Below are 21,314 nucleotides of genomic sequence, written 5' to 3'. Positions count from 1 at the left end.
TTCCTGACTTCCACCAACTTTCTCATGTTCTTAAGCATTCTCTTAATAGAAAAGCTTCACTGACCCAACTACAGACAATCATGTCTTCATTCCCACTCACTTTTCCTCTTACCCTGCTTTCTTGTTCTCCATAACTGTGCTTCTCAAACTTCAGTGTGCAAACGAATCACCTAGGGATCTTATTAAGATGCAGATTCTGATGCACTGGGTCTGAGGTGAGGCCTGAGATTCTGCATTTCTAACAAGTGTCCATTTGATATCAATCTGTGGACTATACAACTCTGAACAATATCGAGATAGTATCTGTTTTCTTCTTTATTAGCTCAACATCTTTCTCTTCCAATCAGAGTACAGTTGACCCTTGATCAACACTGAGGTTAGCGCCGCTGACTTACTGCAGTCGAAAATCCATGGATAACTTACAGTCTGCTCTCTGTATCCATGTCCACATGCACAGATTCAACCAACTGTGGATCATGTAGTGCTGTAGGACTTACTATTGAAAAAGTTCTGCACATAAGTGGACCCACACAGTTCAAACCCATGTTGTCCAAGGGTCAACTATATGTGTTTCATGAAGGGAGGGACCTTAACTTATTCTATGCTGCATCCTCAGCACCTAGTATGATGTTCAATACATAGAAGTTACTCAATAAATATTTATTAAATGGATGAATTAAATATGTTTCTGGAAACTGAAACTGGAACTTTGAATCTATTCTGCGTTAGAAATATTATTGTCACATCTAGGTACTTTACAGGTTAAACAGATTTCTGTGCCCTGCCACTGGAACCTTCCAACCACGTGATAGTAGCTTAAATAGGGGCATAAACCCATAATTATGTTCAGAGTTCAACAAACTTACAAACAAATCATCAGAACCCAATCTCGTTACAGAGTTAGAGTCTGAGGCTGAATACACAGGAGAAAGCTAGAGAACAAATACCAATAGATGATTATATAGGGACAAACTGTGCATATGTGCTGAGGGAACCAAAAATTACAGGTTGTAAAAAGAAATAAACCTGATATAATTAGTTGAATATAAACCCTGATATAGCAATTGTGGTGTCCCAGATTGACCAAAAAAAAAAAAAAAAAAGGAAGCAAAAAACCGTAACAGAAAAAAACAACCAAGGATGTTTTTTTTAGTTCTGCTTAATTAATTATAGAATTGGTACAGCAGAGAAGTTTTCTGGCTCCTTGCCCATGAGATTCAAAGCCAGCCTTAACATTGCCATGAGATTTTATGCATACCTTCTACTAACAAATGAATAGAAAGTGAAATAAAATAGACTGAAAATATGCAATAAAAACAAAAGTTAAGACTATAGCTAAATGTAGAAACATTCCTCTCCCAAGTCTAATTGTGGTAGTCACGGTCCATTTTTCTTTTTCTTAAACTAAAAATGGAAGAGCTCTTAAGATTGCTTTTAAATGGGACAAGGGGGAAGTGCTAGGAGGACTGTGTGTGTTTCTGTGGTTTCAGGAATTTGCGCAGGCATATTTGAAGAAGATTATCTAAAGGTTATAGGATTTGTTGAGATGGAATCCTCACATATTTAGTTTGGGAGGCTACTCTGGAGCTCTACCCTGATGCCTTCTTCAGGGACAACACGCCCATCCCTGCTACTGGGAGTACTGGTTGTTGATGGTATTCCTTACTTGGAATTGCCTTTGGCCCCAGAAGAATCTTCTAAGATCTCCCTTTCCTCCCAGCGGGCAGCCCCTGGGCAATGACTGCCTAGTTCAGGAATACAGAGGCAATTCAGGACAGCTCTGCAGAGCCAGCCCAGCTCTAAGGCTCCTGTGGAACTGGCTGAGGTCTCTGCTGCAGTCAAATCACCCTTCAGCCCCTTCTGCTGTCGTTGCCGTGGACCTTTCTTCATTGTAGGTGCATCCCTGGAGAACACACCCCAATATACTTTTGTCATTCCATACTTTGAATCAGTCTATTTCTAAGGAACCTACTCTAAGACATTTTGCAGAGTAAATAATACAAGTTTATTCCTATTTTCAGAATTGCAACACGTTTTCCCTTTTACGCAGGGATCATCTCACTGTTGTGCTTTTGAGCAAGTGTTTACAGCCACAGAGAATTTGATCCAGCATACTTACGAGCTCCAGTAGTGGTGAGTCCAGGGGTAGGGCCAGGCCACTTTGTCCTCAGCTCTTGAAGTAAATGGGTTACCGCCTTCCACTCTGAGCTCAGATCTTCTAACTTCCTCTTTAATAGAAAAGCACACATTATTTATTTGATTAACATCTTGAAGTAACTTAATTCATGAAGTTATTATTTTGTGAATACATTACTGTATGTCTATAGTATTTTATTTCTAAAGTAAATTTTCTGGGTGGAATTCCTTTCAAAGGTATTTTAATTATTTTAGCCAACCACACTACAAATTTTTATCAATTGTTTGCTGCATACAGGCTGTTGCTCCAGATGCAATTTCACTGAAAGGAAGTAGAGCACAAACATTACTGAAAGCAACACAAATAAACAAAACAACAGTGTCATCTCAGCAACTGGCTTGACTCTTTTAAAATGTATCTAATGTGGCTGCACACAAGAATTTTCCAGAGAACATTAAAAATATCTTACTGCCCTCACTCACCCCAGAGCAATCCTATTAGCAAGTCTTGGAGAGAGGGGCTGCGGTACGCATGGGGATAAGCCTCTCAGAGTCTACTTTAAGGAAGGACTCTTGTCCCAAATGGTGAAGAAGATTTCAGTAGACATCCTTCAGTTGTCAGTCCCTTTAGGGACTGTCTCAGCTGAAGAGATCTGCCTTGCCCCAGGGCATTCCCTTTCCAGGGCAGCCCTCATTCAAGGACTGATCAAGGTGAGAGTATAAAAGCTCAGCCAATTTGGTTCAAAGCAGGACCATTTTGAGGTCATTATAGCTGCAGAGCTCCCAGTAGAGTCAGCCAAGCCCGTTACATGGTCTGTGATGTGTTGGTATATGTTAACAATTGGCTCTCTGGGGGAAAATAACTGATTTTAGTATTTTCTAATTTCTGTGGTGTAAATACTCCCACTATAGCCAATTTTACCAAGAGAATGTCAAGTAGCTCACAAAATGCCTGCAAATTTGCTAATAGACCCTCATGAGCAGATACAAGCTGCTTCCAGTGCACCACTGGGTAACCATAAGATTACTTACTGCCAGTAGAATGGGAGCAGAGGTAATATCTGTCAGTTCTAGGCCGACACTTTTAAAAAATGAGTGAGGTTTCTGCACCCATCCTTTCCTTTCCCATTAACTGGAAGCAGAGGACTCAGAGGTCGTAGGGCAAACTTTCTCAATGGATTGGGGGGAGAGTTTATCCTAATACCCTGGAGCAGTGGTTCGCATACTTTGGGACCGTCAGAATCACCTGGAGGTCTTGTTAAGCCACTGATTGCTGGCTCTCAGCCCCAGAGCTCTAGATTGAATAGGTCTTGAGTGGGGCCCAAGAATTCACATTTCTAACAATTGTACAGTTGATGCTGATGCTGACTGTCCAGGACCAAGGCCTAAGGTGTCCATTATAAGTAATAAGTTACCTAAGCATCTACAATGGACTAGATATGTACCATCATTGACAAAAATAAGAAAATAGGGGGCTTCTCTGGTGGCGCAGTGGTTGAGAATCTGCCTGCTAATGCAGGGGACACGGGTTCGAGCCCTGGTCTGGGAGGATCCCACATGCCGCGGAACAACTAGGCCCGTGAGCCACAACTACTGAGCCTGCGCGTCTGGAGCCCGTGCTCCGCAACAAGAGAGGCCACGACAGTGAGAGGCCCGCGCACCGCGATGAAGAATGGCCCCCGCTTGCCACAACTAGAGAAAGCCCTCGCACAGAAACGAAGACCCAACACAGCAAAAATAAATTAATTAATTAATAGACTCCTACCCCCAACATCTTCTTAAAAAAAAAAAAAAGAAAATAGGTCCTTAAATCATTTTCTATAGGACTTAATTTTCTTGAGGAATCCCACTTAAGAAAAGCTGCCACGGGAATAAATACTAAAAAGTCATCACTTCCTATTTTAACTATCATCTATGCTCTTAAGGTTATTTATTCTATTGTGTCTGAGATCATGTCAAATCAGGGCTTTTAATTTCTTCTCCCAGGGTGAATGCTGTTAAACATTTACTATCACATCAATGAATGTAACTGTTTTCATTTATTAAAACATAAGCCTTGAATCCAAAAGCAAACAAAAAATGCCTCTGATCAGTAAGGAAAACCACCGCTGAAACTCATGACATGCAGAAGATATTTTTCCATTCTGACATCAAGCTAAACACTGAGAATTAAATATTATCAAAGGTTAGTGAATGAATATATCTATCTATGCAAAAGAGCAATAGATAATAGGGAAGAGACAATAAATGTAAAAGTAGACAACTAGAAAATGTCATGATCTTGGTCACTTATTGAAGGGATAAGAGTGCAGCAGATGGTGAAGTCTCATCATACATCATTTAACCTATAGGAAGTCACCTATATATGCCAGGAGAGGGAGAGGGAGATGAGAGACTGATTTACATACTGCTGAGATCTGCCCACTCTTCCGCTCAATAAGCATATGGCCCCATAGTGAGTGGGTGAGGAGAGATGGGAATTTGCTGTTTCTACAGTTGGCTTAGGTTTCACTTTCTTCTCATGGTGTAAGCATCTCACTGCATTGAGTTAGATTCTAATATTTAAAGTATTTATCTTACAACCTGGCTTCTAAAAGAAAATTACTTCATCTGGGTCTCAACTGAAGCAACAGTGATCAGTACTGAACTTCATATTCCATGCACATAATGTAACTGAACAGGACCCGGCGGGGCTCCTGGACACAAGTCTTTCTGTGTCCCCCATTTCTTGTTTGTAAGAAATAGGCTTCATTCAGCCTTCCTGACCTCATTTGAGTTCCAAAGGGCAGGTTGGAACAGTTGCTAATCAGGGAAGGGAGGGGATGCGGAGACAAAGGAGGAGCAGTCAAAAAACAATAGTGCAGCCTTGGGACAGAATCCTGGTTCCACCTCAAAAGATACAGATAACAATATCTTTGAGCTCTTTGGCAGAACTAAAACCCCCAACAAATGGAAGATGCTAACTCCTTGATGAAGCGTTCTTCATTCCAGAGAGAAGGTCACAGTCTGATAACCTCAAGAACCACAGGAGCTCATCAGGAGACCCTCTGAGGCCAGATTAAAGGAATGCAGGCCCTGCACACACCCAGATCCTTATCAGCAACCCCGCCCTTGAACCATTGCTATAAAACTCCTCACCAAATTCTCCCAGGTTGGGACACACAGTTTTGAAGGGCATGAGCCCGCTGTATCCCCCTTTGCCTGGCAAAGCAATAAAGCTAATCTTTTCTACTTCACCCCAAACTCTGTCTCCGAGATTCAATTAGGAGGCACCAGTGCATAGAGGCCAAGTTTTTGGCATCAATAACTGTACAATGAAATAGAACAATAATCGATGCTTATAATGATGACCCTGCAAATTAAGAAAAATTTAAATTACACTGTGTTTTAGAATCAGAAGTCCTGGATTCCAGTCCTAACTCATTATTACCGGTTGTGTGATCACTGGCAAATCAAATTCATCATCCTTGAAACGTGGATATAACACTACCACCTAACCCATACTTTTGTTGGAGAAACTAAATGAGATATTTTACATGAAAAGAACTCTGTGAACTCTAAAGTACTGTAAAATTGTTGGTTAGCTATTATGCACCGCTTAATGAAGCAGAACAGAAGACGGTCAATGAAGTTATCATTAAAATAGTTAAAATGAAAATATTTCAACACTTAAAAGATTTGGTTTAGGCTATCCTGAAAATAACATGTTTATATATTCAATTCCCTTTTATTAATACATAAAACTCAGAATGGTCTATTCATTTATCAGAATGTTATCTTGCCCACTGTTATTTCCAGATGGTTAAATGAGATATCCATATAATTTCAGATGCAGAGATTTTAAAAATTAAGTAGTAACCCCCATGTACCACAAACATCTGAGGATACTGCAAAGTGTCAAAAATGCAAGAAGCTCAGAAGTGTATGTTTCCCAATCTTTCATAATTATTAGCAAACAACATCACATAAAATGGCTACAGATTTTGATTCAGCTGGTCACAAAAACACCCTTACAACTTCTTCAAGTACCTGGTATAGAGTTGAAATTGATGATTTATATATTATGGAAGTTCTTTTTTGTTTGGTTTGGTTTTGCTTTTTGGTTCTCTGGCATGTGCCCAGATTTTTAATTCTCTCATCTTTTCTATTAGGCTGTAAAGTTCCTTTGGGTAGCAAAAAATGTTTGGCTGCAGCAGCTAACGCAGCGTTCTTCACATAACAAACTTTAAGCTGTGCTCAGAAAAATCTGTAAAAGGTAATTTGCTACTCATGTTAATAACCTTTAACCAAATTTAAGGGAATCAAATGTATGTCTAAATTCCAACATCTTTAAATATAAAATTAGTGGAATAATAGTCAGCAAGTCCTACTCTTGATTAGATTTCTAGAGTTTTCAAACTTTGAATAGCTAAGCAAATTGCAGATCCCAGGCTTTCTTCACAAGAGCTCAAAACTCAACAGTCATAGTAAACTTGTTTTACCAAAAAGGAGGAACTCTGAGAATCATTTTTTTTTTTAAATTTTAACTATTGACCTTTACTTTTTTTTTAAAAATTAATTAATTAATTTATTTTTGCTGTGTTGGGTCTTCGTTTTTGTGCGAGGGCTTTCTCTAGTTGTGGCAAGGGGGGGCCACTCTTCATCGTGGTGCGCGGGCCTATCTTGTTGCGGAGCACAGGCTCCAGACGCGCAGGCTCAGTAGTTGTGGCTCACGGGCCTAGTCGCTCCGCGGCATGTGGGATCTTCCCAGACCAGGGCTCGAACCCGTGTCCCCTGCATTAGCAGGCAGATTCTCAACCATTGGGCCACCAGGGAAGCCCCTGAGATCATTTTTTAAAAGGGCAAAACTAATTTCATTATACCGGGCATTTGCACCTGAGCATTGTTTTCCGCTGTATATAATTTACTTGGAGTTAGTCATTAAATGTTAAGACTATTATATCAAAGAATGTGAAATTTCTTCTTTATGAAGAGCAGAAATTACAAGAAAAAATTATTTCTGAATATAGGTTTCCTTTTTAAACTTAAAATGGAATATAATTCTAAACTACCTGAACTTGGGATTTCAAAATTTTAAAATCTTATATTTTTCTCTTGTGTCAAATGTTTGGCATGATATTAATATCTGCTACATAAATAAATGAATCCACCTGTGGCTTTATATACACAGACGTGCATGTGAATATTGTAATTGAAACATCTATGTCTCCATGTCTGTCTCTATAAATGCAATTAATACAACTGAGGACCAGGAGTGAAATTCAAAATTCTAAAATGCTTGTCCAGTTCCAGCATGAACTACTGAGTAAGTCTAAATTGAGACTTTTCCCCAAAATAGTTCCTCACAAAAGAGTCAGTTCATATTAGCTTATAATGTCTTTTGGGTTTCAATTGTTTTATTTTGAACAACAAAGTTGCACAGTAGCCTGAAATAATCTCAAGAAATATGAATTTGGGATGCTTATATAAGTCATCAGCCAGAATTGGTTAATTAAAAAAAAAAGGAAGTGAAGAAAATTGATAAACCAGTAGCAATTATTCCTAGGGTATAACCTCACACAACTGGTGAAGGTCATTGTAAACAAGTCTTTTAAAGATAATTTTAAAAAGCAAAACAATAAGTTATTCTGATGGGGTGTAAATAATTCACATCTAAGAAAAATGAAAAGATTATCTCTCCTAATATTTTGGGAATGGGCACCGAAGTTAGGGATAAATATTCCAGTGATAACACTGAAGAAGTGAAAAACGGTCCTTCTGGTAACTGGCAGTTAGCTAGGTGTGATGGTCCCAAGTGAACATAAAAAAACAGTCACAGAGGGCTTCCCTGGTGGTGCAGTGGTTGAGAGTCCGCCTGCCGATGCAGGGGACGCGGGTTGGTGCCCTGGTCCGGGAAGATCCCACATGTCGCGGAGCGGCTGGGCCCGTGAGCCATGGCCGCTGGGCCTGCGCGTCCGGAGCCTGTTCTCCACAACGGGAAAAGCCACAACAGTGAGAGGCCCGCGTACCGCAAAAAAAAAAAAAAAAAAACAGTCACAGAAAATAAACCAGACAGAGACAAGGCCACTCTGTCACCACAAAAATGACGAATATGAGGCACTGCTACTTCTTTCACAGTGACAGCTCTGCCCTGCTTTAATCCTTTCACCTTCTAGATAAAAACTGTTAGATACCTGATCACTACCTTGACTCCATTTTTTGAAAGCATCTAATCCAAAATGGCTTCCTCCTCCCTAATTCCTCTTTAGAATCATTCAGCCAGCTCTTGCCAATGCCCTCTAACTGAGATGCCCCACAGTCTCTCTTGAGGGCTTTCTCCTTTGCTACAGTAAGCTAAATAATCCTAATTTTTTTATTATAGTTATCGTCCTAGTTGTCTTTGGACAGAGAGGTTTAACAGCACCATACGGGGATCCAAACACTGCCATACTGCAAATCACTTAGAAGGAAGACAGTAAGCTCTAGAGTTCTGGAATATACATCTATGAATGAACTCTTTCCATAAAATACAAATGTGCCAAAAGCAAGGTTCCTAATTAGTGTGTTATTTTATAAAATGTGAGATTTCAAATATGGAAGTGCTAATCAATTAAGAAATTAAATATAATTAGGCATTTGACAATCTCATCCACATTCCTAAATGATTCTATCAGTTGCTCAAAAATTTATTATAAATTTTATCTTCTCAGAGGGAAAGTGGGGCTCTCCTTATATTCAAGCATAAGTGATTACCATTTATTCAACCTCTCATAGTCAAGACTTTTTACTCAGTTGTGAAGCTAATTTGCATTAAAAAAATGAAATTCTCCTACTTATGTATTAATAAATTATAAAATTTCTCTAATACTGTTACGCTCTATAATTCTTCTCTGAACTGCTTCTATTATCATTGACACGGAAATTGTGTTTATCAAATAAGTCAGTCAAAATGGATCTGTTCATTTGGGGGGACAAACTCATATCTGTTATCTTGCTATTGATTCTGATGTTACCAAAAAAAAGTTGCACCAGGTAAATGAGATCATACGCCTGATAGATGATTTATAAAATCCAAATATTGTTATAACCGTAATATCTAATTGGGCAACATCTGACCAACAAGATACCACTTGACCTGCTATACCATATACAAATTTTGAGATGCACATCTGTTGTGAGTGATATATTTTAAATTATCAGGCAAAAAAATAAATAAATAAACCCAAAGACGTTTTTAGAAATGTTAAGATGCTGATGTTGGCAGTAGAACAAACTCAGGAGAAAAAAAAAAAACAGCTTAATCTAGTTAATTACAACAAAACAGCTGGGAAAATGAAACACCCCTGGTTTTGACTGACTATAATTGAAAATGACTAACGATGCTGTCATTTTGCAGCTTATATTGGGGGAAATGATGCCTGGAAGATTATAATTGGCCTCTTGACCATTTGTTTACAGTAATTATTTTTGTGTTAAAGGTTGGGGTGGAACCCTTTGGCCAAATATAGAAAGCTCCAAATACCTTATTTTTTTCTTATAGTTAAAAAACAAATCAAGAGCAGTAATAAAATATATTATTAGATTCATGTTAAGATTTTTTTTGGCTAATCTAAAAAGTTAGCAAAGCAAACAGCTGGTGTGATCTTATCACTTTACCAAGTTACTAAGACATTTTAAATTCTGTTAATGTTCTCAGTTCTAATAATGGAAGGTGATATGAGTATTTCAAAATATATACACACATTTAAAAATTTTTAACATAAAGAGCAGTGTTCCAAATTAAGTTAAAGAATAAGTACAAATAGAAGAAAATGTTATCTAAATGCTTAAGTTCAAAAGAGAGTTAACATTTTTTTAAATCGAATAACAAATGGCTTTTTTTTGTAGCTGTCGATATTGTTGCTACCGATGGAAGTTGTTTTTGTTGCTTTTTAACTGCTAAATTTGGTGCTATTGAGGAACCTACTCATTACTCTGTGGAAAATGGAACACATTAAAATGATTAACAGTATTATCATAAAATACTATTACCAAAAGTATAACTTAATCAAAATGTTAAACAATTTATTGAACTTATCCAACCAATCTTCAACAACTTCTGAAGTTAAGATGAAGGAACAATGTACAAATCAAATGAAATAAAAGTATGTGCGCGTGTGTAGGGGGAGAGAGAGCGAGATAAGAGATAGAAAGCAAAACAAAGATGCTTATTTCTTCAATCATATTATTCTAAGATTTTTCCAGTAATTTTGCATTAGAGATCTAGTGCTATATTTATGTCATGAGTAGAACCGTTTCATAATATATGTTTGATCTTTATCAGGAAATCCTCAAAGAAAATAAGGAAGACGTTTACTTAGGGATGACAAAAAAAGAAACTAAAAATTTACCATCTTTGAAAATTAAATAAATCCTAGAGAAGTTGATAAAGTTAAGAAAAAGGGAAAAAAACTGAACAGGGATGAGCCCAGCTCCCAAACAGGACTCAGCTTGGGAGGTGAGCGTAGGAGGTAAGCAGACAGCTTGTCTGATGCGGAATGTGGAGGTGCCAATAGACAGTCAATTTTCTAAGAAACAGAATCATTTTCTGATGTGTCCTTAACTAGAATCTCTGCAAGCGGTGGACATACTACTTATCCATTTAGATACTGGATCTTATATACACACCATGAGGGATTTTCATTTTCTTTTTAAAGACTATCACCATCTTCTTTATAATTGTTACAGTTTCTAAATGTACCTCCTCCCCAAGACAAAAAACAAACTTCTATCATGAAAATGTACTGCAGGCTACTTGTACGCTTTTCCCTTCTATTACGGAGTCAGAAATCTCAAAGTTAAGGAGGAAAGGCATTAGGAAGGGCAAAATTTTAAAATTTTGATATATGAAGTCAAAGTCTAAAACAGGCTTTGTTTATGTACTATCAGAGCAATGGCTCACCCTTTAGAAAAATCATCCCTAATCTTTAAAAAGAAGGTTTTGATCCACGCAGAGGTTTAAACAGTCCCCACAGCTTGCTACCTTGTATTGCTGGGTTCCAGGTTTTGAACGATGAGGTAGTTTTTTAGCCTCTAGAGTTTTAGGCTACCACAAGCCCCAGCTAATCTTCAAGTGTGTCCAAGGTCATGGCCCTTATCAAAAGCTGCACGTGAAGAATCTATTTCTCCACACTCCTGATCTCCCAAATCAATCTTGCCCTTTTGCCACTGTGAACCTGATACGGTGATTCCTCTCCAAACTTGAGGGGTAAATGGTAGAGGAGGAATGAGTTTTCACTTAAGCTGTGCTTCTCCCCCATGAACTGATTTGAGAGGACATGGGGAAGGAGGGAAAGAGAAAAGAAAGAAGAGGGCTGTCTCTACACAGTCATTTCAAGGGATATGAAAGTGAAGGACGTTAACACCTCCTTGCTTTCTCTTTCACTTCAGAAAGGTAATTCCCCTCTTATGTCACTAATGCTACAATAGAAATTAGATCTCACAGTGGCCCAGGAGTTGAGGGTATGATAAATTAGCTTCAACTGCCTGGATTGTTTACATACAATGAAAACAAAAATTTTCTGGTTGAATTTCAATTAAGGCTTTCCCTCTGTTTTTTAATAAAGGCACTAAAGCAAAAGCCAATTGAAATGCATGTCTGTAATCTGTAACAATTATGCCAAATCCTGCATAAAGTCTTTGAGGATCAAACAAGAGTAGGCAGAACAGACCTACAAAATGGTCCATTGGTCTGTCGCATTGCTTGCTATGAAAGTCACTCTGTTAATCGAGAAAGCTGTCTGCTTGGGGACTGGCTTTCTCTAGAGCATCAAAAGAAACCCTGAAATTTGCTGCTTTCAGGACCTTTTCTAGCTCTCCAATCTAAATACTGTACACATTGCTACTTTATGAAAATTATCATACCAGGCCTACACTGGATGCAAATTATTTTGGGGGGATGTTAGGAGTGGGGACAATGTATTCCTGTATAAATGTCTATCGATATCTACAGAGGAAATCTGTGCCTTTCACCACCTGGTGTTTGGACATTGCGTTTAGGCTGAAACTTCAAATTTACCTAAGAAAAAGCCCCTTGTAAACTGTAAGGAAAACAAACAAGCTTCTAGAAATGAAGCGACACAGTGTAAGTCATGGCAGTGTTATTTGCAAGGACAAACTACCTCTGTATAATGAGGTTATTGACCTGCACTGTTTTAGAGCAGTTTTAAACATGAGGATGAGGCCCACTAAATCTCAGCCTGCAACAGTAGCTAGAGAAACCAGGATTGATCAATAAACAGCCACCATTACAGGCTCTTGGGACCCTTCATCATAATGGGAGCCATTATAATTTTGGTCAGGTACAGAAAATAAGGTGACCTATACCCAACGTCTATTTATCACCGGACTCTCATTAGCAAGTGGAAGCCATTGATTAGCTATTTTTTGAAAACTGAGCTGGTTTCCCATTTCTCTCTTCATGTAACAGCCCTGTGAATAAATGTGTCCTAGACTTCAAAATGCACATGGGGAAAAGAAAGAAGTAGAAAGCTTTCTCCCTGGCCAGCTTTTTACCGAAGAGAGAAGCAATTACATGACATTCCACTAAAAATTCTTGACCCAATAAAGTACTGAAGCCCGAATGCCGATTTTCCTCTTTCATAAGAAAGAGCAACAGAGAAAAGAAAGGTCATGGACCATATTGTGATTCTTTACAGCTGTTGGAGACAGACAGTATGATGCAGTAGCTTGATTTGAATTAAGCCAAACGATATGAAAAGCATCAAGGCTGGCATGCGAAGCAACAGAGCCTCAAAGAATTTAATCTACCTTGAAGGTGGGAGTACTTTTTGTATTGATGGCAGCGCACCAGGACAGAAATGAGTCCTTTAATGCAATGACTCGTTAATAGCCTTAAGATCACAGTACATAAATAGGATATGTTGATCAAAAAGATAGCTCTGCCTCTCCTATTGCAGGATGGCCAATATTTCTTTACAAGTTATTTCATCGATAATAAATAGACCATGTCAATGGCAAATGTACAACAGGGGAAGCATAACCCATTATGAGGTAATGGATATTGCTAGAGGTTGCTTCATTACCTTCACGGGCTGAGTGGCTGGTTTTTCCTTGTACAAATGCTGCCCTTTAGACAAAATCCCTTCCACATCCGGCTGTTTAGCTTGAACTGCTACTTCAGTTTCCTGGGGAAAAGAGCACATACAGTGCAGATTAACTTCACAGTTAGCAATAAAATTACTAAATTTAAATATACCCTTGGAGACTCCACATGTATTGCAGATCAATTTCTGCACAGTACATAGGGGCACAAAGTAGTTTTCAGTGCAGAGAAAAGAAATGGAGGTCTTTGGGCTTCCCTGGTGGCGCGGTGGTTGAGAGTCCGCCTGCCGATGCAGGGAACACGGGTTCGTGCCCCAGCCCGGGAGGATCCCACATGCCGCGGAGCGGCTGGTCCATGAGCCGTGGCCGCTGAGCCTGCGCTGTGCTCCGCAACGGAAGAGGCCACAGCAGTGAGAGGCCCGCGTACCGATAAAAAAAAAGAAAAAAGAAAAAAGAAAAAAGAAAAAAGAAATGGAGGTCTTTGTGAAACATACCAAAGTTTAAAAAATTTACCCCGAATCTTCTTGAGTTATGTCATAATACTATTATATAGAAACAGAGACACTTTATATTTTTCCAAAAAGTAGAATGCAATAACGAGAAGTATGATCCATGAATATGATTAATATGGATAAATACTATTGTTAGCTTCAATAATCTCAGTAATCCTAATGTCCATTTTACTCCACAAACCTCTTATTTTAACAGGATTCTTCTCGGGACTCTGGTTCCAAAATTTTATTTTGAAATAGAAACCAAATAAATCTTTCCACATCATTGTCAAAATTATTAACTTTCTTTCCAAAAAGTAAACACTTAAAGCACAGTATCAAGGCTTATTAATTATTAAGCAGTCAAATTAAACAGGCTTTTTGAGGAATGATTAAATTATCTTTAAAAATGTGTTTTTCCTTAGCCTGGAGAAGATTGAAGCATGACCGTATGACCAAAAAACGAAACAAAACACAACACAAGAAAAAAACATCCTCTTCAGATATATGAATATAAAGTGCTTTGCTACTGGGTGCTGTCTTGCTCTCCTGAAGAGAGGACAAAAGAAACGTGCATAAACTGAAGCTGAAGGAAGTGAAGTTAAATATTACAGAAGACTTTTTGGATGTAACACTTGTTAAACACTAGGATGGAGTATCGATTAATCAATGTCAGGCGTCAGTCAGGGCCTGGCAATCTTCCCCAGATGGCAACTCCTGATTAACACATATCCCTCTTCCTCCCGCTCCTACCCTGTAGCCTCCCAGCACTGCTGTGTATACGTGTCTTCATGCCACTGTTTCCTTTATCCACTGTGTTTGTACCTGTCCTCTCTCAGCTCATCTGAGCAGGGTGTCCTCTGAACCCAAATTACCGTAATCTTATATGGCACAGTAGGATGTCCTGTAACTTGTGAGTGCTCATCGCATGCTCTTGAGAAGGATTATTTCTTCAGTTCTTATAATAAATAGCAATGGGAGGTAGGCACTTTGGTTAAAAGGGTCCATAACATGAAGACTAACTCCATGTGTTAAATGGGTACATGTGCCACACACACACACACATATACACACACACACACATCACCTTTAGAGACAATAATTCTGGAAGAAACAAACCTAGAATTGTAAGTATCAATTTACTCTTTATGATAAAAAGTTCTAAATGTGATTTTTTTTAAAAAAATTGCAAAATTGTAACAAGTTCAAAATCGGAGTGTACTTTGTGAGGGTTGGGTAATTCCTTCTTCCTTTAAAAATGATTTATAAGTACACCCAGTGTAAATTCTATACCTTCAGGAAATGAGCACAAATAGTCTATAATTTTACCACTGTTTCAGGTATGCAGTAAATGACGAGCACTAACACCTTTCTCTCCCTGCCCCTAGTCTTCAATCGCAAATAAAGAGTTCCAAAGATCACAAAGAATCAATGCCACTATTGAGAAGGCACTGGCAAATAACCAGGATTAAAAGACTGCATTTGATATGACAAGGAAGTCCCTCAGGAAATAAACACACAAATTTTAATTCATGAAAGTTTCACTGGCAAATGAACAGAAACAGCAGCAAGGCTGACATGAGAGCAGCCCCAATATTACTTAGAGCTCCAAGTTCTAAGGTGGTGCTTATTAGATGGACTGTGGAAAAGGTGGCATGCCGTGTGAAATGTCTATGTTTTGCAACTGCAGAAAGTAAAATATTTACTCTTCAGGCCACTGAATTTGCCCTAGATTTAGCCTTCTGATGAATGAGGACTACAAAGTCACATCACTTCCGTTTATAGAAATGTTTCCTAGTAGCATGTCCTTTCATCAACACTATTGCCATCTCTTCGTCCTTTAATGAAATAATGGAGAGTTTAAGTACCTGGATAAGATTTACACCCGGTCTAACAGAAATAGAGCAATGGGTGAGAGAAATCATGTTCAGTTCTTAATTCTTTGTGGGTACTTTCCCTTCGCAATTTTTTGGAGAACTAGATATCTAATGATATGCACCTTTGATAAACTACTTTAGAAAGAACATTTTGAAGATACATTTCTACAATTTACCTCACTACATTTACTTGTAGTGTGAATTTATTAGTTAAAAGATAGGTCACTTATTGAGGGTCGAATTTTATTCCTTGAAGGGTCAACTGTAGTAAATACAATTAAATTTCCTTAAAATGTCCCTTAGTATATAGTTTTCTTAAGTTGGTGCGAAAAAATACACTATGACAAGCTGATCATCACCATGAAAAAAATGGAAGTATGTGTGAGACAAATTTAAAAATTTTGATATCCCTTCATGCAATTAAAACTTGACATGGAAAAATTGAAAAGCAAGCAAACAAACAAAAAAGCCCAGCCAAATCACATGACTATGCAGAGATAAGAAAAAGCTGAAATCATTAGCTGTGCTGAAAACATCAACCAACTGCTAGAGTGACTGCTAGAGTGATTATGTCGCTATAATAATATTAACAAACCAGAGTTGCTAAGACTTTACCATATGTCAAAACACTCTATGTTTCATACATTTTTCCCTCATATTTACACTCCTACAAAAAGGGTATTATCTGGGACTTCCCTGGTGGCGCCGTGGTTAAGAATACACCTGCCAATGCAGGAGACACGGGTTCCATCCCTGTTTTGGGATGGAGCAACTAAGCCCGTGTGCCACAACTACTGAGCCTGCGCTCTAGAGCACACGTGCCACAACTACTGAAGCCCGCGCGCCTAGAGCCCGTGCTCCACAACAAGAGAAGTCACTGCAATGACGAGCCTGCGCACCGCACCGAAGAGTAGACCCCGCTCGCCGCAACTAGAGAAAGCCCGCGCACAGCAATGAAGACCCGACACAGCCAAAAATAAATACATTTATAAAAAAAGAAAGGGTATTATCTAATTTTGCAGATGCTAAAACTGAGGGAGATTAAGTCAATTGTCCAAGGCCATGTAGCTTGCAAATGGCAGAGTTGATATTATTACCGGGAAGTGTGTATCACTAAACCTCCACTTTATCCCTCCTTTGTTGAGCATAGCGTGTATGTGTGTGTGTGTGTATGCACATGCTAAAACTGGCAGCCACATCTCTTACTATCATGTTAATTTTTTCCCTCTTCTTTAACTCCAATACATTCTATAGTATCCTTCCAGTGTAAAAATGAGAGAAAATCCTGCCTCTTCCCACTGGAAAATAAATTCTTACATAGCTTTTAAAAAGCTCCAAGGGTGTCTCTTTGTGGGTTTACAATTGCCAAACTGACGATATCCAGGTCAGAGAATTGGTTTGAGCAAATCTTTTATCTCACAAATGGCCTCACATCTTTATATGATTTAAGATAAGGTGAAGGAGGTCACCACTAAAATGGAAACGCAGCTAATTATAGTGGCCAGTTTTTTGTAAGTAGGAAGTGTTCAACTTCAAAGAACATTCAGACAAGAAAGTCTTCATGGGATTTCAACCAAAAAAATCTCACTTCTAATAATAGAACATTTCCATTTAAGTTTTTCCCTCTGCCTTATTCTTAATATATCCCCTGTAATATAAGATTGCGCACCAGGAGTTAAGACCCTTATGATGTAACTAGAGTTTTTTTTTTCCAACATAGTATTGACAGTTCACTAAAATCTCATGCATAATTTTAAGTATATAATTTTTATTAAATAGGTAATAGGAATAACCCTTCATCGATACTAGGAGAATACTGCAGTGTACTTTAGAAAAATCCAGCCTTGATAGGTTTTCAGAATGGAGTAACTCTCTAAGCACCTTCAGTCTTATTTCTTATTAGACAGCATTACTAATATTGCTGGTGGTGGTGGTCTGATGAGCAGCGAAGCAATGGTTAGTGGTAAAAAAAAGACTGAACCCCTTTGAGGATGAAAGTAACAGTTCATATGCAAATTAACGTAACTTACATTCTCTAAGAATTTATTCATTGACTACTGTATTTCTAATTCAATATTAAACTGATTGCACACTTTTTTTTTAAAACTAGAAATCTGGTGCTAAGGATAATATAAGAGAGCTACATTTTGCCTTGTTTTCCTTTATTATTTTAAATTTATTTATATTTCTATCATTTTACTTATTGCTAACCTTAGAATATATCAATATGTATGTATATATATATGTGTATATATACATAAAAATATATATCACAACATAAAAAGGGTGGGTGAATACACTCTCTTCCCCGTTGACTTTGGGCTTTACCACATGCCTCACTTAGGTCAATGGACTGTGGGCAGACATGACTGCATGACAGCTCTGAGCTAGGTCTTTAAAGGCAATTCAGGATTTGCTAGTACCTCTAGTTCCTGCCTTCCACCATGAGAGAATAATGTATCATAAAGAAGCTGCTCTTTCAGCCTGGGTTCTGGAATGAGAAGACATTTGGAGCAGATCCACAGCCTAGGATGAGAAAATCTGAACTTGACCCATAGTGTAGAGTAAAGCTGCCACTGATCTGCAGACACCTGGATGAGTGATCAATGTTTGTTCTTGCAAGTCACTGGGATTTGGGGGTCATTTGTTACTGCAGCAAGAGCTGACAATTACAATGTTATAGTGAAACAAGCAAACAAATATATGGCTTTCTGGGGAGAAAAAACAAAGTAAGCCTTTAAAATAAATGGGCTCTAGTCACATATATTGACTGCACTGTCTCTCATTCCATATACAAACTGTTTGCTAAAAAGGGTGGCAAGAAACGAAAAATGAAATGGAATCAATATTGTGTTAGAGCCTGACTTCTCTGGCTTAGATTGTCAGGCAGACTCTGACAAATGAAGGCTGATGGATGGAAAAACACAACATTGTGCAGCTGAGTTTCTCTTTTCCCTCATGCTGAGTGACTATTCTTTTATTTATCTACAATTAGGTTTGCTAGACCACAGCAACACGACTCTCCTTCACTGTAACTGCAGCCTGTCAAGTACGTGCCAAGCTGATTGACAAAGAATGACAGGTTCTCTCTTTCCATTCTGAGCTAATCAAGGGCAGCCCACCAAAGGGAGGTTTTCTTCTGATTTAGAGATTTATGGATTTCAAAAATAATCTGGTCAAATATACAAAATATAATGCCATATTGATTTTTAAAGTGGCAAGTGTTCTGAAGCTAAGAAGATAGAATCTATTAAGGTACACACTTGGAATATTCAAGGCCAACCAAAGAGCGGACATAGGTGTGACCATCAGGTAATGAGACTGATATCCAGAAGCCACTTGTAGAAGCCCTCCATTCATAAAGATGGGGTTTCAAAGTCCTTTTGGCGGTAGAATGCCTTTGGCAAACGAAATCTTACCCAACCCTCCCCAGCATACTAATCAATTCATTCAGTAAATATATACTGAATATAAGAGCACCTATTATGTTCTAAATACTATTTTGATACTGGATATATCACAGTCAATAAAACAGACAAAATTTTTCTGTTCTTGTGAAGTTTACATTCTAATGGGAACCATGGACGATAAAATATAAATTATGGCACATCCAAGGATGAAAAGTGCTAAAGTGAAAACAAAACGAAACAGAGCAAAGCATCAAGTGGGGATAGGAGGTGTATGTGTGAGCTAAGGGAACGTGGGAGGTGGACATTTGAGAAAGTGCCTCCAGGGGAAAAGCCTCACCGAGAAGGTGACATTTGAGAAAACATTAGGAGGGACTGAGGGAGTGAATCAAGCAGTATTTCAGGGAAGAACAATCCATGCAAGGGCAACAGCAAGTGCAAAGGCCCTGTGGCAGGTGTGTGTCTGGCATGATCAATGCAAGTATAAGGAAGCCAGGGTAAGAGAAGTCTACCGAGCAAGGGAAGCAAGCCAGAGAGATCGGGGAGGGTAGGTCCTGCAGGGCAATTATGTGAGGACTTGGGCTGTTACTCTGAGTGATATTACGAGGCACAGGAGGGTTTTCAGCAGAGGAGTGATATGATCTGACTTATTTTTTAACATCATTCTGGCTGCTGTGTTAAGATTAGACTGAAAGAATGCAGAGAATAGACAGTAATTATGAGCAGACTCCCAAGGGGGTTTGTTAAATCTACATTGCTTGGAGGGAAGTACTTGCTTGCTGAAACCCAATGTACTTACTCCAAAAATCTTTATACATACAGTTCTTAAATGAGGACTAAATCTCTGATCTGGTTTAATAGCACAGGACACTGCTTGAAGCAGTCTCATTCATTGAAACTGGTGCTCTCCAGGTTTTACTATGTTCCTGAGTCCTTAGTGGTGACGAGTGTGGGCTCTTCAGCCTGGTTATCTAAACTCCAACCGTGGCATGAATTGACTAATTGCAATAAAGACCATATGGCCCATAAATCCTAAAACATATTCTAAAACCCTTGCTATTTGGCCCTTTGCAGAAAAAGTTAGCCAACGGCTGATCGAGAGAAATGGTTAGGATTGGCATTTGTGACTCTAAAAACCTTCAGGTACACAGAAAAATTATATTTTTAAAGATAAAACACAAGTGACATTTTGCCTTTTACATCCTTATATAGACACATAGACGTAGTCAAACAATTTATAGTTATACTTTAGAGAGGGCTCAACAAATATTTTAGGCGTTGTGGGTCATACGGTTCCTGTCATACCTGGAGTCTGCCACTATCATGTAAAAGCAACCATAGACAATATGCAAACAAGTGAGCGTGGCTGTGTTTCAATAACTATTTACAAAAAGACAGAGTGGACTGAATTTGGCCCTTGGACTACAGTTTGCTGACACCTGCTTTGATGTATTACAGTGTTCTTGGAAGTAATCAGACTACGGATAAGAACATGTGAGTTCTAGGCTTATTAAATCCTGAGCTGGGGCAAGTTACTTAAACTCTCTAATTTCAGTATCTTTAATTATAAAATGGATGAAAGTGAGAGAGATTATTGTGGATACAGGGTTAAAAACAACTTTTTCCCCTCTGCATCAGACTTTGACCTTCAAAGAACTTTCTAGCTGTATTTTCCCTGGAAACCCGATAAAATTGGAATGTCAAATGTGTTAGTAGGCAGCATTGCTTCTGCCAAAAAAAAAAAAAAAAAAAAGACTGGTAAATTACACCTGGCTTAGGAGTTCTACATTTGAACTACAAATGTGTAAGGGAAAGTGATAGTTTTGGGGATCTCCTGAGCGCAGTAACTCTTGTAATTGAGCATGTACCTTTCAAGGATCTTGGAAACTCTGTCTGTGTTATAAGACGTTAGCTCCTGGGACCCATGAAGCTTCTAGGCCAGGGTTGACCCAGCACCACTGTGTGAGTCTGCTTTCTTTTTACTTGAACTATCATCTGAGAGCGTGCAGGTGCTGCAAAGAGAGTAGCTCTTGGATGGCTCGGTGAATGTTGTACAAACTGCTGTGTATTCTAAGCCCACTGAAGAGAGATGCCTGATCCCGCCTTCCCGGGAAGCTGTGCTTCTGTTCCTGTAGCCTTCTAAGCGAATTTAAAGCTGCATGTGGTTAATGCTAGCCTTGTTCAGTTGCACATAAGATGACTCACTGACGGGCTTGACAAGAATCATTTCTAAGACCCACATTTTATTTCCACAAATACACTGCTCTGAATTGGGATACGTTTTACAAATGATGGTATGCCATAGTCTACTTGGCAGCACC

The 21,314-nt window shown here is 38.6% G+C and overlaps 1 protein-coding gene across 1 annotated transcript in view; it reads right to left on the bottom strand.

Moving 5' to 3' along the window:
* Positions 1-21,314, bottom strand: part of DMD (dystrophin) — a 2,123,521-nt gene that overhangs the window by 741,836 nt on the left and 1,360,371 nt on the right. Inside the window, exons 49-50 of the mRNA XM_060138437.1 lie at positions 13,200-13,301; positions 2,120-2,228 (exon numbers count right to left, since the gene is read on the bottom strand). Coding sequence (XP_059994420.1) covers positions 2,120-2,228; positions 13,200-13,301 — 211 coding nt within the window. The remainder of the gene's footprint in view (positions 1-2,119; positions 2,229-13,199; positions 13,302-21,314) is intronic.

The sequence above is a fragment of the Lagenorhynchus albirostris genome, chromosome X, assembly GCF_949774975.1.
Source record: "Lagenorhynchus albirostris chromosome X, mLagAlb1.1, whole genome shotgun sequence".
NCBI classification, from domain to species: Eukaryota; Metazoa; Chordata; class Mammalia; order Artiodactyla; family Delphinidae; genus Lagenorhynchus; species Lagenorhynchus albirostris.
This window is presented reverse-complemented; position numbering and strand designations above follow the sequence as displayed.